At 45.6% G+C, this 17,115-nt stretch overlaps 1 protein-coding gene across 1 annotated transcript in view; it reads left to right on the forward strand.

Moving 5' to 3' along the window:
- LOC120323607 (cGMP-dependent protein kinase 1-like) overlaps window positions 1–17,115 on the forward strand; it is a gene marked incomplete at its 5' end in the record, with an annotated part of 182,001 nt that overhangs the window by 142,530 nt on the left and 22,356 nt on the right. The window contains 2 exons of the mRNA XM_039383081.1: window positions 5,396–5,461; window positions 13,562–13,636. Of these exons, the coding sequence (XP_039239015.1) occupies window positions 5,396–5,461; window positions 13,562–13,636 (141 nt within the window). The remainder of the gene's footprint in view (window positions 1–5,395; window positions 5,462–13,561; window positions 13,637–17,115) is intronic.

The raw sequence follows: 17,115 nt of genomic DNA on the forward strand, positions 1-17,115 counted from the left end.
TTTCCTGTGGAAATCTTGTTGGGCAATCCCTGGCAGGGCTTAAGCCTTTCAGCTGGGAGCCACTGGGAATAGAAATATATGTTAGAAACAGTCAGTAAGTGCTAATAATCTGCTCACAAGGCATAAAACAAGTGATTAGAGGGAGCTGGGACGTTTTCTAGCCTATTTGGAGGGTTGTACAGTTTGCTTATATTGAAAAAAAAGGTTGTAAAATTGGATTTCTAAAGCATTTTTTGTCTGAACAAGCTGAAATGTTGTTCTCTTAATGCCCAACAGAGCCTAAATCACCCAGGATTTTTGGTATGTGTCTTCCAACTGGGATACCTCGGAGGAAAACCTCTCCTGTCGGAGTTCATTCCCTTTAGGGAAGGGGAGATTTTAATGCCTGGGGGGATTTTCAGAGGTTTTGTTTTCAAGTGGAGCTTTTTTCAAATGGCACATTTCCTTAGCTTCACCTTCAAATTTATGGAAGCTGTATTTATTAATTCCAGTAGCAGATTTTTACAGGCCACCAGGAGACGGGGCAGTGGCTGGTCCTTGGTGGTTGCTCTGCAGAGCCTGGGAGAGGTTCACGGCAGAAATCTCACATCTCGTGGGACTTAATGAAAGTTTAGCTCCTTTAAAAGGGTGTTAATGAAGGTTTTCAAAGAAAAGAAATAAGAAATCAGGTCTTCCCTGGCGAGTTTTATAAATACACCCCAGGAAGACTCTCCAGAGGTTCCTGATTGGCTGATATTCCATTTTCTTAATGCATTTTATCACTTTCCAGCACCGCACACTTGACCTTGGTACAGTATTTTTAATAAGGTTGATTGAAAGTATTTAGGACATGTCGGAAATAAGTGAAAGGAGAAAAAAAGATGGGAAGAATCAGTCATTAACTGGAATTTATCTGTAATAGCTCAGACCTCAGCATCTCTATCTCCCTTTTGAGTTAATTGGGTATTTTCTGATTACACCGTGGCTTTCAGGTGGGACATAAAAATTCTCTTTATTGGGTATTGTGAGGAGTGGTAATAAAATTTGGTTTTCTTTTGGCCTTTAAAGAGAGGGATTGGCCTACCTGGAGACCTAAAAATGTCTCTGAAAGTCCACTTTGCCTGACAAAATGCCAGTCGGGAGACAAACCCAAGAGGCTGGAGGAGGTCAGGAGGCTGCACTGGGGGGACTGGATCCCCAGAACCAGCAAGTTTCAAGCAAATATGGTGGGATAGTGTTAAATTAAACCATCCAAATGCAGTTTCCCTTTATTTGAAGAATCGTATCAGTATTCTTAAGGGATTAGGTGCAGTAGGAGCTCTGGGAGCTGGTGTTGGAGCAGGACTCCATCAGTTTGGGGATGTAGGAAGGTTAAAACATCCCAAAACATTGGGGAGCATCTCAAATATTTTTAAATTTAAGGCAAATTATGACAACCTGAAGCCAAACCAGGGAACAGAGGCTGATGTATGACCTGAAGTTGTTGAGGGCTCAACAGATGCATGCAGTTCACCTCTTCAATAATCCCAGAATGTGCTGAGCTGGAAGGGACCCTCCAGGACCACGGAGTCCCATCCCCAGGGTCACCCCGTGATGGACTCCTGTTCCCAGTGGTGTCACGGGAAGAGCTTTAGGAACGTGGGGATCGCTGCCACCTCATTCCACACGGGCTTAAGGAGCTGAAACAAGGTCTCCTGATGCACTTTGGGCACGAGCCCACTTGTGTCCAGCCATGGAGCTCTTCAGGACAGCTCCCAAATCCCCTCCTCTTGGATTTCCCCGAGAAACCCCCGCGGTGGCAGCAGCTGTGACCTTTCTCCAGGTGCCCAAGCGTGAGGCCGGAGGAGCTGCAAAATACCAGAGGGCAAAATATAGTAACAGGCTGGGGGGAAGCAGGCCTGTGTCCAGGGAAAAGGTGGAGGCAGGCAGGAGCCATGGAGTGTTCCGAGAGCGACGGCGATTCCGCTGACGACGAGCGTGGCTTCTCGGGGAGCAGCGACGACGACGACGGCCGGGGAGTGTCCGAGTCAGTGCCGGGGTCGGGACTCTCGCTGGTGCCAGGGGGTGGTGGCGGCACTGCTAGTAATTAATGCATCGTTAGTGGCTAATTAATGGCTGGATTTAACACAGTGCTCTTCTAGGAGCTGCTTGTGCGTTCGGTGCTGTGCTCCTAAAGTAACTCCTTGTTGTATTTAGTGCCGTGCACTTGCAGCAATTACCTGTTGCATTTTGGGCTGTGATTTGCTAGGAATTGCTTTCTCATTTAATTCTGTGTCCCGGTAGTGATTTCTGGTAGTAGTTACTTGTTGCATTTAGTGCCATGCACTTATTAGTAGTAACTTCTGTGTTTAATGTAGTAGTTAATTTTGCCTGTAATGCTTACTAGTAGTAAGTTCTGCAATTCGTGCTGTGCACTTGTAGTAATTATTTGTAGTAAACAACAGTTACTTTTGCACTTAATGCCATGTACCTGTAGTAGTTACTTTTGCCTTTAATGCTGTGCACTCATAGTAGTTACTTTTGCACTTCATTCTGTACACTTGTAGTAATTACTTGTTGCATTTAATGCCATGCACTCACTAGTAATTACTCTCTCCTTTAATGCTGTGCACTGATAGTAACTAATGGTAGTAATTACTTTTTCATTTGATGCTGTGCACTTGGAGTACTTACTGGGAGTAATTAATACTTTTGCCTTTAATGCTGTCCACTTACACTTCTGCATGTAATGCCACGTCCTCACTAGTAATTCCTTTTGTATTTAATACTGTGCACTGGTAGTCAGCCAGCAGTGCTAGTAGTAACTTCTGCATTTAATGCTGTGCACTTGTAGTAATTCCTTTTTGTATGTACTACTAGTAATTATTGTTGCATTTCATGCCATGCTCTTGTAGTAGTTATTTTACATTTAATGCTGTTCAGTGGTAGTTAATTACTCTTGCCTTTAATGCCGTGAACTTGTAGTAATTACTTGTTGCATTTAATGTCATGCACTTGCAGCAGTAACTTCTGCACTGAACACCGTGCAGTTTGAGTAATTACTTGTTGCATTTCATGCCATGTAGTAGCTACTTTTTCATCTCTGGTAGTGATTAGTGGTAGGAATTACTCCTACATTTAATGCTGTGCACTTGCACTAGTTATTCTTGCACTTGATGCTGAGCACTTGTAGGAATTAGTTGTCTCATTTAATGCCATGCACCTGCTAGTAATTACATTTTCACTCAGTGCCTTGCACTGGTAGTGTTTATTTTTGCCTCCAATGCCATGGAATTCTGCGCTTCCAGTGCTCTCCCGTTGCGTTTAATCCCGTCAATTAATTCCCTTTTCGAACGTGGGTTGGCAGGTTGTGTGGCTGGAGGGCAACAGGGGTTGGTTTGTGGGGTGGTGGCCCTGGGCCTGTTGGGGCCCCGGGCCTGAGGCTGCATGAGGTGTTGGGAGCACTGGGAGGTGTTGGGAGGTGTTGGGAGCGCTGGGAGGTGTTGGGAGGTGTTGGGAGCACTGGGAGGTGTTGGGAGGTGTTGGGAGCGCTGGGAGGTGTTGGGAGCACTGGGAGGTGTTGGGAGCATGGGGAGGTATTGGGAGGTGTTTGGAGCACTGGGAGGTGTTGGGAGCACTGGGAAGTTTTGGGAGGCATTGGGAACACTGGGAGGTGCTGGGAGTGCTGGGAGGTGTTGGAGCCTTAGGGAGGTGTTGGAATGTTGGGAGCAGTTGGAGCGTTGGAAGGTGTTGGAGCACTGGGGGGAGTTGGAACCTTGGGAGGTGTTGGGAGCACTGGAAGGTGTTGGAGCCTTGGGAGCAGCTGGAGCACTGGGAGGTGTTTGAGCACTGGGAGCAGTTGGAGCCTTGGGAGGTGTTGGAGCCTTGGGAGGTGTTGGAGCCTTGGGAGGTGTTGGAATGTTGAGAGCAGTTGGAGCGTTGGGAGGAGTTGGAGCCTCAGGAGGTGTTGGAGCCTTGGGAGGTGTTGGGAGCACTGGGAGGTTTGGGGAGGTATTGGGAGCATGGGGAGGTGTTGGGAGGATTTGGGAGCCTTGGGAGGTGTTGGGAGCACTGGGAGGTGTTGAGAGCATTGGGAGGTGTTGGGAGGATTTGGGAGCCTTGGGAGGTGCTGGGAGCACCGGGAGGAGTTGGAGCCTTGGGAGGAATTGGAGCGTTGGGATGTGTTGGAGCACTGGGAGGTGTTGGGAGGTCTGAGCTTGGCTTGTGTTTCACCAGAAGGTTCAAGGTTGGTACAGAAGGTGGTACAGGAGGACTTTGGAGGTACCAAAGATCGATTCCATGCTGATTAAAAGGATGTATCAAGTGCAGAATAGCAAACCCCACAGCAGTCCCTTGTGTGTTGGAATCTCCAGTTTCAAGATTTATTTAAAATGTTTGATGAAGCCACCAGTTGTAGTGCATTTTCCACTTCTACAATCATCTAAATATAATATAGTGACCATCATCATGCCTTTAATCCAGAACTATAAAGGGATGAACTATTTTTTTGTGACAGAAGTTCATCTGAGATAATGGGATAGATATGTTAAGTTTTAACTGGAATTAGGGAACACCCAGAAAGGTTGCAGTCATTTTAATGGATCAATATTCCAGTGAAAGTTGGCTACAGCAACTTAAGGAGATATTAAACACCATAATTCCTTACCCTCTCTATATTTACCAAAGTTTTAGAAGTTAATAGAGATAATTATCTACTGCTATTCAGCTCCTTCTTTCTCCTTGCTATCAATTACCATAATTTCATTTATCAGTGGGGTAAATTAGCACTAATACACACTTAATTTCGGTGCAAATAGACTCAAAGTCAGCATTTGAATATTAATGTTCCTGTCATTTGTGTTTCTGCTTGCTCTGTTTTAAAGGTATTGACATAAAGACATCTCAAAGGCAATTAAAGTTAATTAATGATTACTTTAAAGGGAGAGATGAGTGCACATGCATCACCCTTTTTTACTGCTTTAATACCTCCAGTCTTTAAATGAGGACATTTTTACTTCTAACAGCACCTTTAAATCTCATTTTCTGCCTCAGTGGAAATGCACAGTCTAAACAAATTAGGGGTGTTTAGAAGGAGAGGTCTCTTTTTGCCTGTGATCCACTTACCCTTCACACCTGGAAAGGTGGGAGTGAACTGGGATGAAATGAATCCTGTGCATTTCTCTCCCCAACACAGAAAATGCATCTCTTGAACCCTGATGGAGCAGCGAATCAGCCGGATTAAAATCAATTAAATTGGTGTTTTATTACATGGTAATTTGTAGCTTTTACCTGCGTGGGCAATGAAAACACAAGGGCAAAGCTGTGCCTCCCAGAAATGTATTTTTCTGAAGGGCTTGAGGGATCCCAGATGTCTGGAAATCAAAAGATTGTCGTGGAAATAATGCAACTGGCTCAAGAAATGTGTTTTTCCTTGCAGGGAGGACGTCAGAACAGCCAACGTCATTGCGGCCGAGGCGGTGACGTGTCTGGTCATAGACAGAGAGTAAGTACATCCCTCCCCTGCCTTGGGCTTTGCCTCCAATTTGCACCTTTTCCAGAGCTTTGGAGAGCCTTTGATGGTTTTCTCCAGAGAGGCCATTTAATTTTGAGCGCTGCAGTCCCAGTGTGTCTTGATACTTCAAGGGGGATCTCTCCAATATTCCAGATATTCAGAGGGAAGGCGCCTCTGAATCAGCTCAGTGGTGGCAAACGCTGACAATGAAGAAGGGCAGACACAAAACGGGAGTAACTGGGGAATGGAATTCCTGTGGAAACGGAGCTGGTGCTGGAACACAGCTTGAGTTCATCCCAGCAAATGTTAGAGAAGGTGATGTTATTCCAGCCCGTGTGGGGTGGGGAGTCCTTGGGTGAAGGACACGGCCCTGCTTGGAGCTCTGCAGCTCCAAGGACACAGAGGAGATGAGAAGAGTAAAATAATATCTTGTCTAGGGAGCTTGAGGGAATTAGGGGGGGCTATTCCAGAAAAAAACATGCCTGGATGATCCAGTGCTGCGAATTCAACTGCTCCTACAGTTGTTGGGAGTGGGATTAAAAGCAATGAGCATGGCACAGAAATTCAGTGTGACTCCTGCGGTGGTTTTCCAGTTGTGAGGGCAGTGAAGTGTTGGTATAAACTATCAAAAGGTTTATCTTCCATGGGAATCTTTCCGAGGGAATGTGGTGTTGATCTGTGAAAGCAAAAGAGAGGCAAATAGAATGAACAGGGATTGACTTCCCCAGGGCAGGAACCCAACGGGACCTGCAGGATGGAGTCAAAAGCCTTGGGAAAACAGGAAAACTTTGCCACTGTTTGAAAGGAAAATAAATCCATTGGATTTTTGAGATGTGTAGGACCTCCCTGTGTGCTGGGAGCTTTCAGTGGGGTGTGGGACAGCACTGAGGGTCAAGGGAGGGGATTGTCCCCCCCTGCTCTGCACTGGGGCACCTCACCTCGAGTCCTGGGGGCAGTTTGGGCACAAATATAGGAAAGATCTAAAGCTGTTGGAGAGCATCCAAAGGAGGGACACAGGGATGGGGAAGGGCCTGGAAGGGAAGCCATGGGAGGAGCAGCTGAGGGTACTTGGTGTGTTCAGCTGGAGGAGACTGAGGGCAGAGCTCACCGGGGGCTGCAGCTCCTCCTGAGGGGCAGCTCCATCTCTGCTCTGTGCCCAGGGACAGCACCCAGGGAACGGCTGGAGCTGTGCCAGGGCAGGGTCAGGTTGGATCTCAGGGAAAGGTTCTTCCCCCAGAGGGTGGTGGGCACTGCCCAGGCTCCCCAGGGCAGTGGGCACAGCCCCAAGGCTGCCAGAGCTCCAGGAGGGTTTGGACAACGCTCTGAGGGACAGGGTGGGATTGTTGGGGTGTCTGTGCAGGGCCAGGAGCTGGGCTGGATGATCCCTGTGTGTCCCTTCCAGCTCTGGATATTCCATGATTCTGTGAAATATCACAAAGGGTTACTTTGTCCCTGTGTTCCCTGGGCACACAGTGTTGATGCAGGACATGTTGATGCTGTCAGAGTTCAGAAGGGACCTCTGAAGCCCTTCCTGTCTTCTGGAGAGACACAATTCCCTGCTCAAATACCTCGGAGGGATGATCTCCACACCCTCAATCCTGCTTTGACACAAGTGCTTTCTACCCAGCTATCTCACACTCCTCCATTTCTAGAAGTCTGGTGTTCTGCAAAGGTTGAGTTTGGGAATAATACCTCAGAAATCCTGATCCTTCTGATGTGTTAATTTATTATGGATTAAAAAGAAATGTGGTCTCTCCATTGAGCACAGGTGGGGAACACCAGGGAGGTTCTTTCATGTACACAACCGAGGGAACCTGGTGGATCAAACACCCCCTTCATTCCCTTCTTGGTTTTTGGGGCAAAGACAAGAAGAATAATTTTTCATTAGATTACTTAGCAAGGAACTCTTTTAAGAATTTTTATATTTTATTAATTAGATAACTTAGCAAGCATTAATTCAGAGAAATACAAAGCAACAAGAATTTTGTGCCCCTTTTTTTTGTTACCACTTTTGCGACAGGTATTTTTGGTTTGCACTGTAAGCATTTAAAAAAAAAACCCCATAACTAATAATTGCAGAGTCACTCATTCCTGATCATGTTACAAAGAGTTTCTTTGCTTGTCTCCTGTGCCTTCTCCTCAGAGTATAATGCCCTTGAAATAGTGAGGAAGCACAAGTGAAATTCAACCTGATGAAGCTGTAGTTAATCTACACCAGAGATTCTAGTAACACTCTGCAATTAGTAGCAGAGTATTTATAAGAATCTTATTTATAGGGCAAGAAAATTGATGCTATTTATAGCACTCTTTATCATTCAGGGAAGGTTGTCCTGTGTCCTGCCCAGTGCTGAATTTCTTGTCAGAGTTTTTCTCTTGGGCTGTTCTTTTATAGGCATGGGAATAACTGCAGGAGCGAATTTTAGTGTGGAGAAAAGCTGGGAAATTCTGTTGATGAGGAAAAATATCATTTCTTTCTGTCCAGACACACCAAATATTACCCAGTTTGGGTTGTTGTGGTCATGGGAGATGCTCAGGCTGAGGGGTGATGTGTCATTAAGGCTGCCAAATATTTTCTATTCCAAGCCAAGCTCTTTGCTTAATCAGATGTAACCACTGACAGCAATTTTCATGCTCTGTGGGTGTCCTGCTCTGAAATATCTCAGCAACAGTGATGTTGCCATTTCAAAACACAAATGATGGGAAAATACCATTTCCTTCCTGAGAAACTGGAGTGTTTCAGTCTCACTGACTGGGGTTCATGTTACCCACCAGCATCACCTTGGCAGCAAGGGAAGCTCTTCCAACTTCCTTGTAAAAGTCTTCCCAAGACATCCAAAATTCCAGCTCATGCACAATCACACCTTGGTGTCACAGCAAGTTGTTCCTAGGAGAGACATAAGGCTGCTCTCTGGATCTGGGAATTTTATGAGCAATTTTAGGGCTGGTTTAGTGGCTGGAGGGTTTGTAGTTTGAGAGTAAATGGTGTGGGAAAGTTTCTTCCTAAGGATGAGCCAGGCTGCCAGGAGAACTCTGGGAGGGCTGGGTTGGAAATGGGACACTGCTTGAGCATGGAAAGAGGAAATGTTTCCTCTAAAAAGCATCTCTGAAATTGAAAATAGGTCTAAAATGGTTCCAGGGGTGAAGCAGTGGGAGAAGGAAGTACCAGGAGGAAAGTGAAACAGTCTTTAATTACCAGACTCTCACCATGTTGGTGCTGCCTCGCTTTTTAATTTCCTTGTGAAACAAGAGGGCTGTTACAGCCACAAAAACACCCCAAAGATGCCCAAAAAAGCAGTGGAGTCATTTCTTGCAAATCTGGGCAGATATGCCTTGAAACAGTGGATTTCCAACTTCTTTTCTGGGGTAGAAACCAGCAGAATTGAGATCTAACAAATAAAACAACCTGCAGTGAGGAAGCATTTGATGTGTCCCATGGAATTAAGCTCCTTTGTTCCCACCTGTCTTTGTCCTGGCTGCCCCATCCCTGGAAGTGTCCAAGGCCAGGCTGGAGCACCCTGGGCTAGTGGAAGGTGTCCCTGCCCATGGCAGGGGGTGGAACAAGCTGCTCTTTTAAGGTCCCTTCCAACCCAGACCATTCTGGGATTCTGCAGTTCCCACTGGGCTCGTTTTGGTCGCCCAAGGAAGGCTGACAGCAAACAGAACATTTGCTACAGCATTTAAGAGAACTTTAAGAGTTGGCATCATGCCAGAAAACCAAAAAAGACTAGTGTAGTCCTACTTGGCCAGGTGCATTTGAAAGAAAGAACTGAATAATCAGAAAGCAAAACTTCCAGGGAATTTCGTGTTATAATCAAAAGTTTCACCCTGGAAGAACAGGTTCCTTAATCCAGTAGGGAAAATAAAAGGAGATGGCGCCAAGGCTGATGGACTGAGGATGACAGCTCTGCTAAGGGACCCTGGGGCCCACCTGGTATCCTCTCCATGCTCAGGCTTTCCAGGGAGACCAGGTGGATGTAGCCAGGCTGTGTGGAGGGAGGATGTTCTTCCTGCCAGCCGTGGAGCACAGACCCCGCTGGGGGCTCATGGAATTGCCTTGGGAAGTTCAGCCAAATCCACATAGTGTTCGTGGGAATTGTCAAAAAAATTGGACAAACCATTTGAAGGAATTTGGAGAAGCCTTTGGATACTTGGGGAGCCAGATAAAAAAACCATTTTCTCCTGATCTGGGTAAACATATTAATATTTTATAACAGCTGTCAGATGTCTTTTATTCATTTTTAATTCCTTTTTTTATTTTTTTTTTTTTTACATTTCCTGGGCTTTCTGTGTTTAGGGCTTGCCTTTGACCCTACATGAACTGAAATCAAGCCTGTTGCTAATGAAGTGTTTCCTATTGTGCCACTGCAGTAATTCATCCTCTGGGAAGAAACTAATCCTGGGAGATGCCCGAGGATGTTGCCTCCAAATTGTTTCCAGGTTGGCCTTGTCGTGGCTCATCTTGGTGAATGTTCAGGCTCCCTGGAGGGGTCATTAGTTTTGTTGCAGAAGCCCAGTTGGGCTGATGGGGGGAAAGGTGGCAGTGCCCATCTGCTGGATTTGATGGATTGCTCCTCTAGGAAATTGTCGATAAAAGGCCTTCTGATAAAAATTTTGGCGACACACCTTGAGCACCTGTTGTGTAAATCAGAATAAAGGCGCACAGACACACTTCACTTGCAGCTCCTTTGTGGGGAGAGAAAGCGGGAGGAAAAGATTCCAAACTCATTCCCAACATTTGGATCATCACTGACACTCTGAGAAGTTGGTGCAACTTTATCCTTCTCTTTTATTTTCACACCCACTTCTTGAAACTCAAAAAGTCTCAGAAAACATTCAGAGCTCCTCCTGAACTGTAAGAATATTTATACTTAAGTTGATTCAGGTTCATCTTTTATTTATATGTGATTTTTTTCCCCCCCCTCCATAATTTATTTATGATGCTAACAATGTTTTCTGGGGCTCTGAGATTTACCAAGTGTCAGCATCGTGGGTGCTGGGAGAACAAAATTGCCTCATGCAAATCTGATGGATCAGAGCCAGTAAAACTCAAGGCACAGAGTGCTGCAAAAGTACCTGATATTTGCAGATATTTAATGCTAAATGCTGTTTTTTCCAGCTTGTTGTCTCCTTCAGTTACACATATCAAGATGATACACTTTTTTTTTTTTTTTTTTAAGGCAGCATTTCAAATATTTCAGCTATTTTGGGATTTTTCCGCTTTGCATTTTGTGGGTTTTGTCTGGTTTTAAAAGCCTTTTTGTCAGGGATAGCTCTGAGGTGTTAGGAAAGCTTCCTGGATCGACCCTCTTGGCAATGGAAGTTGGAGAAAAATAAAATAAAGTGTTATCTGAGCGTGACTGACCCTCCACAAGCCGAGCCAGACTCTTCCACCGGGGATTTTAGGTTTTGCTGCTTTAGTGTTTCTCCCAGTTGGAGCGAAGTTTATCCATGGAGAAAATTGGTTGTGAGGAGAGAATAGGAAAAAAATGAAGAGAAAAGGCTGTGAGGGGGGAAAAAAAAAACCAGAGCAGTTTTCTGATTGACTCCTTGGGGAGGTTGTGACTGAGCTGACACTTCAACAGCAATAACAGAGTGAGCTTCAACGTCTTGCCCAGTCCTAAGTCTTGCTTAACTTTTTTAATAAAAACTTAAGGATATCAGACAAACTTGTTACTCCTTGCAGTGACTTTTTCTTCTGTGTTTCACTAGAGAAAGATTTATTTGCACTGCCAATAAAAAAAAAACAAAACACAGGGTTGTTTAACCCTGCCACATTTTCCAAAGCAAAGCAAGCCCAAATTACATTTTAAGCCCTAGATCATGTCTTATGGTGATCCAGGAGGATTATGTTAATTAATTGTCTGAATATCTGGTTTTTAATTGAGCATTAACATCCACATCTTGGTTTGCTTTCACTGTTGCCTTGCAAGGGTTTGGCTTCAACCTCTGGCACATCCCTGGCACAAGGAAGAGAAACCTTGAGGTGTTGGATGAGCTGATTCGTTCATATTTTCACTACTGGGCAAGGGGAATTTGGGGTTGAAAAGATGCTCTGGTGATTCACACATCTTAATATTAAAAATATTCATATTAATAGTAACCAGCCTTGTTAAAAACCCCAAAGCAACTTCCCTGCAAGAGCAAAGGGGGCTTTACCTTCTCTTCCTCAGTGATGAATTCCCATTGCTTTCCTGGACGCCACAGAAATGATTTCCTCGATTATGTCGTTCAAAATGTAACCATTAAACAAAGTGGAAAGCTGGGGGGATTTTTCCTGAGTTCCAGGAAGCAGAAAATCCTGGAATGGGTCAGGTTGGAAGAGCCCACAGTGGAGCATCTGGTCCCACCTCCCTGCTCCAGCAGGGCCATCCCAGAGCACAGGGCACAGGAGCGTGAGGGGGAATTACTCAGGGAAGGCCCCTTTGCAGCAGCTCTAGATCCAAATCACTGTAAATCCCTCTCCCAACCATCTTCTCTTGCCTCCTATGGGTAAAATGTGGCTTTTTCCAGCTGCTGTTTTTAAAGCAAGATGATTTCCCCCCCTCTGGTTCTCCTGGAAGTCCCGTCCCCGTTCCCTGCGTGCACACTGAGTACCTTCCATGGGATCAGCCGTCTCCTGATGCTGCAGGACACTTAAGTACCCACTTAAGCCTGTCAGCAGGTTTAATCTCCCTGGGCACAGCGTGGCTGGGACAGCTCCATGAAGGGAACACGAAGCCATCCTGGTTGACCTCCTGTCCCACAGGATATTGCCTTTCCCAGCTGCCCCTGGCTCAGCCTGCCCTGGATTTCCCTCACCTGCTCAGCAGCATCAATTCTCTTTCATCCTGCAGCTCCTCGTGGTGAATATTTCCATGTTAAATATTATTCCTAAATTCAAAAATGTGGCCCTAAATGGTCATTTTAATATTTTTTTTCACTTTTCCCAGCTTTTCAGTTAATTTGTTTTCGACTTAACAGCCATTTCTGCTCTTCTGCTCTGTGTTTGGTGCCTCAGGGGTGTGAGGAACATAAGGCTGGAGGGACTGCAGGGTTTTTCTTTGTGAGGCCATGACCTTAAGGCACAGCTTAGTCAAGAGGCTGTAGTTTGCAGCAGTTCATCCTTTCAAATTAGCCTGGCTCTTTTCTCCTTTGGCAAGGGCTGCTTTCTCCCTTGGAAAAAAGGAAAACTGGTGTGTGACAGACAGGCTGGGAATATTGGAAATGTATAGTAGGGAATGAGCTTTTCACCTGGAGTATTTTCATTCTAGGTATCTTATAATCATTAAAAATAATTTATTTCTAGTTTTTTATTTGCCTGGGGCACTGTTTGGTATCACCACCAAAGACATAACAGTTGGATTTTTTAGAATCATGGAATCACACACTGGCTTGGGTTGGAAAGGACCTCAAAGCTCGTCTCCTTCCACCCCCTGCCACAGGCAGGGACACCTTCCACTAGCCCAGGTTGTCCAACCTGGCCTTGGACACTTCCAGGGATCCAGGGGCAGCCACAGCTTCTCTGGGCAACCTGTGCCAGAGCCTCCCCACCCTCCCAGGGAACAATCCCTTCCCAATATTCCCAAACCTAAATTTCCCCTCTTTCAGTTTGAACCCTTTGATGTGTTTTTGGGGGAGTGTTTCTCTTAAAGATGAGACAGAGGCAGAAATAAAGATTCTCCCTCACTTTGGAAGCAGAGGGATTTCTGGGGATCCTGGTGGGAGGACGGGGATCGGGGCTGAGGTGCCACCACCAGCCACGTCCACACGCTCGCTCTGGAACTGCTCCTGGAGGGTGGAAAACCTCCAGCAGTCATTTCAGGGGGCTGGATAAATAAGTTTGGATCTTCTTGGCCTTGATTATTGCACCTCCAGCATTTCTGGGGCCGTGTTTCCCAGCCCTGGCCCTGGTTTGGTTGGTCGTGGGCATCGAGATACAGCCCCTGGTTGCTGCCAAAGAGCCACGGGGGTTTTCGTGGCTCCCAAATGGACACTTCAGACATGGGGTAGTGGCAGTGCTGGGTTAGTGCTTGGACTTGCTGATCCCAAAATCCTTTCCAGACTTAAGGATTCTACAGTTCTTCCCCTAAAAGTGCCCCTTTGTTTTTACAGCTCCTTCAAGCATCTCATCGGCGGCCTGGATGACGTTTCCAACAAAGCCTATGAAGATGCAGAAGCAAAAGCAAAGTAAGTGTCTGCTCCCTGTGTTCAGCAGAAAATCTTAAAACTCATTTTTATTGATGGTACGTCTCTGTAGTTAAAAAAAACACCTCCTTTTTCTTCACACAATAGTGTAAAACTGCTTAAAAAGGAGAGAATTATTGTGAATGTGGAGGTGAGTCTCCTCGGGTCAGTGCCCAAAGCCAGGCGGCCCCAAGGTCCTTCTTAATCACAGCATTTGAGTCCTCAGAAGTGCTGGATCTTCCAAAAAATTCTCTTGAACTCCTGTAAGGTGAGAAACTCGAGCTCTTGGGATTGCAGTCAAGAAAATGGTTGTTGAGGATAATGGGTTTCTTCAGAGAGCTCTGCCCTTCCTCAGGTACCTTCACAGAGTCTAAAGGTGGTTTGAGGCCAAGGGTGGGAAATGGGGGCTGGAGTGTATTGTGAGTTTAAAATATTTTTTAAAAAACCAATTTTCATTCATCCTTGATCTACGGTTGGATTTTAATCTGGAAGCTTCGTGAGGTCTGAACTCTGATTCCCTCCCAATGATCAAGCCTTGGAAGAGGAATTAGAAGAGAGTTCTGATTAGAGAGATGCTGAACATGAGCCAGATAGAATTCAAAGGCAAGAGCTGCTAAGAAGGAAATTAAATCTGCTCTGTACAACATTTCTTTGCTTTTCCTCCTATGCAATTATTGGCTTTTATTGGGATTTTTTAGGGAAGGGAGAGTGTGACTGTTCATCAGTGATCTACAGCTGCCTAAATTTAAGCCTGCTCCTAAGTTCTACACAGTAACTTCTCATTAAACCAGAGAGGGTTGTAATAGTCTGTACCAAAGGTACTCCTATGGAGAGAAAGTGAGACGCCCTAATTGATTAAAAATACCTCTCTGTTCCTTTCAGAAACTAAATATCCATCTCAAGAAACTGAGTTTCTTGAGCAAAACCTGCTAATTCTGCAAAATACCCACAAGCTTCTTTTTTATCATCTTTGAGTGACGTTTGAACTGCGTTTTTAATGATATTAAATGTATTTTAAGGTGCTAGAATGCAGGGTTGCAGTTTAGTTTGCAACAGGATTTCCCTGCCCCAGATCAAATGTGTAAGATTCCCTCTTAAAAAGAAGTTCTGTTAGAAAAGGTTAAGTTCCCTAAAACTCCTTTATCACCTTCCTTCCTCTGCCATCCCAAAAAACAGGGATTTTGGGCCCAGAATGTCAAGTCAAATGGACACGGTGCTATAGATATTACTGATAAATATATATTATTATGTGTATTTTTATATATAGCTGAAATCATGGCATGTTAATGCCAGGAGCAACTTCTACAAAGCATTTTACAAAGGGCTGGAAAATCAACTTTAGCAGCTTCAGGGAGATGGTCCCAAGTATTCCAGGCACGTGCTGTTATCCTTTGATATTATTTTTTGAGTGTTGCTATTTGGGTTTGATTGATTTCCATCAGAAGCAAAGGCAAGAAAACCTTGGCAGTGAAGCTGGGGATTTTAAGCTCTATTATTAATTATCACAGAGTTATTTGCTGTCCCAGGAATGTTGGGGATGTATGGGAGGTTTTTTGAGGATTGTTTTGTGAGTTTTTAGGGATCACTTTGTGTCAGGATCCCCTGTGTGCTGGGGGGACACTGCAGCTGAGGACCTATTTTGAATAAACTCTTCATTTGGGGAACCCCTGGGCTGACCTTCACATCTCTGAGCTTTTATCTTTATTCCTTTTCTTCTTAATGCCAAGTATTTCATCCCAATGCAAGGGCAAAGCCAAGGGTTCCTGGTGATGGTGGAATAGATTAATTTTGATACAGCTTTTCTTAAAAGCCAGAGGCCTTTGCTTGAGTCCTGTCACTCCAGGTAGGTGACAGTGGCATTATTGCCCTTCACATGTTGACATTTTGCCTTGGACAAAGCTGAAGGCACCAGTGTTTGCTGCCTGGAGAAACATCAAAGCAAGGAATGCTCTTGAAAAATGTGGCATTTACTAATAAAATACCATATTCACCTTTGCTGGTCTCCTTGAAAGCAAGCCATGCCTGCAAAAAGATGGATAGAAGAGGGAAAAATGGCAAAGTTACTTGGAGAGTAACAATAAGAGGCCTTGGGAGCCATTCCAGGAAGTTTGGTCGTTCAGGAGTTAAGGAGAAAAGTCTCCTTGGCAGAAACTTTATCCTGGATTCCTTTTCAAGCAGCTGTTAATCAGCTCCAGCTAATTGTCCTTCGAGAGCTTCCTTTTTCCAAGGGGGGGTTTGTGGCAGGGAAGGACTTGGCCCGTGAAGCGTGTTCGGCTTTGGGGAGGTTTTACACCAATCCCACGGGTTTGTCCCTCTTTTTGCACCCTTGTAGCTCCTGTCTCCTGGTCAGAGCTCATGTGCTGGGGGGCAGAAGGCCTTGGGATGGGCAGGAATTTTCTGTGTCCCCTGTGGGTCGAGTGGATCAGGATGCTCAAGGCCAGGTTGAACAGGACTGATCTCGTGGAAGGTGTCCCTGCCCATGGCAAGTGGGTTGGAACTAAATGATCTTTAAGGTCCCTCCCACCCCAAACCATCCCACGACTGTAAATACCTACCAAATTGGTGGCACTGGGGGGGTTTGCCTCTTTCCACGCTGGAATGTGCCCCTGGGGTCCCAGAGCTGGTAGGACATGGCTGAGGGGATGTCAGGCAGAAGCTCCAGGCTCAGAAGCTCTTTCTATGTATCCATCAGTCCTCCATGGCTGGCAGAGTTGAACTATTTATTGAGTTTATCTCTTGGTGACCTGGTGTTTTCCCAGCTAAGCCTTGAGGAATGGTCAGGGTGCTCCTGGGAGCTGGGGAATGATCTGTGGACCACTGAGCTGCCTCTTCCCACCCTTGGACATGGTTTGAAGGGAGAGCAAACTCCGCTCGGCTCCTGAAGGCAGAGAAAATGCTGATCAAAAAGAGCTGAGCTGAGCAGAGGGGCTTCCTGCCCCACTCACTGGGGAGTCCCAGAGGGACCAGGGCTGGGAGGGTTGTAGTCCTGACGCCTGCATGGATGGTGTCTCCCTGTTCTGCATGGACACTTTGGATCATGTCCCAGATCCCTGGCTCTTGGCTTGCACAGGCACCTGGAATGCCCAGCTCCAGTGGGAAGGGGACCAGGAGTCCCTGCCAAGCCAGTCTGGAAGGAAGTTGTTCTTCGAGGGCTTTGGCCTTCCCTCAAGGAGACACCTCTGTCTAGGGAAGCAAGTGAACAAACCCTGGTTTATCCTCCTGCTCACAGGGATTGTCTTTATGACATGAGCTTCCCCCAGCACCAGAAGTGATTTACTTCTTCCCCACTAATATCTTACTACCCAACTGATGCTTATTTTGGAGCCACTTTCCTGGGTTTTGCAAGCTTGGGATGGGCAGTTCTCCTTCATGTCCATCCTTTGTGCTCACTCTCTTAAATCAGCAATCACTGACATGTCACCTGTGAGACTATAATTTTAATTATGGCCTATAATTTTAATTATAGGATCATACAGACTATA

The sequence above is a fragment of the Pipra filicauda genome, unplaced genomic scaffold (genome assembly GCF_003945595.2).
Source record: "Pipra filicauda isolate LSUMZ 115617 unplaced genomic scaffold, ASM394559v2 scaffold29_size4552773_pilon, whole genome shotgun sequence".
In the NCBI taxonomy this organism is placed as follows: Eukaryota; Metazoa; Chordata; class Aves; order Passeriformes; family Pipridae; genus Pipra; species Pipra filicauda.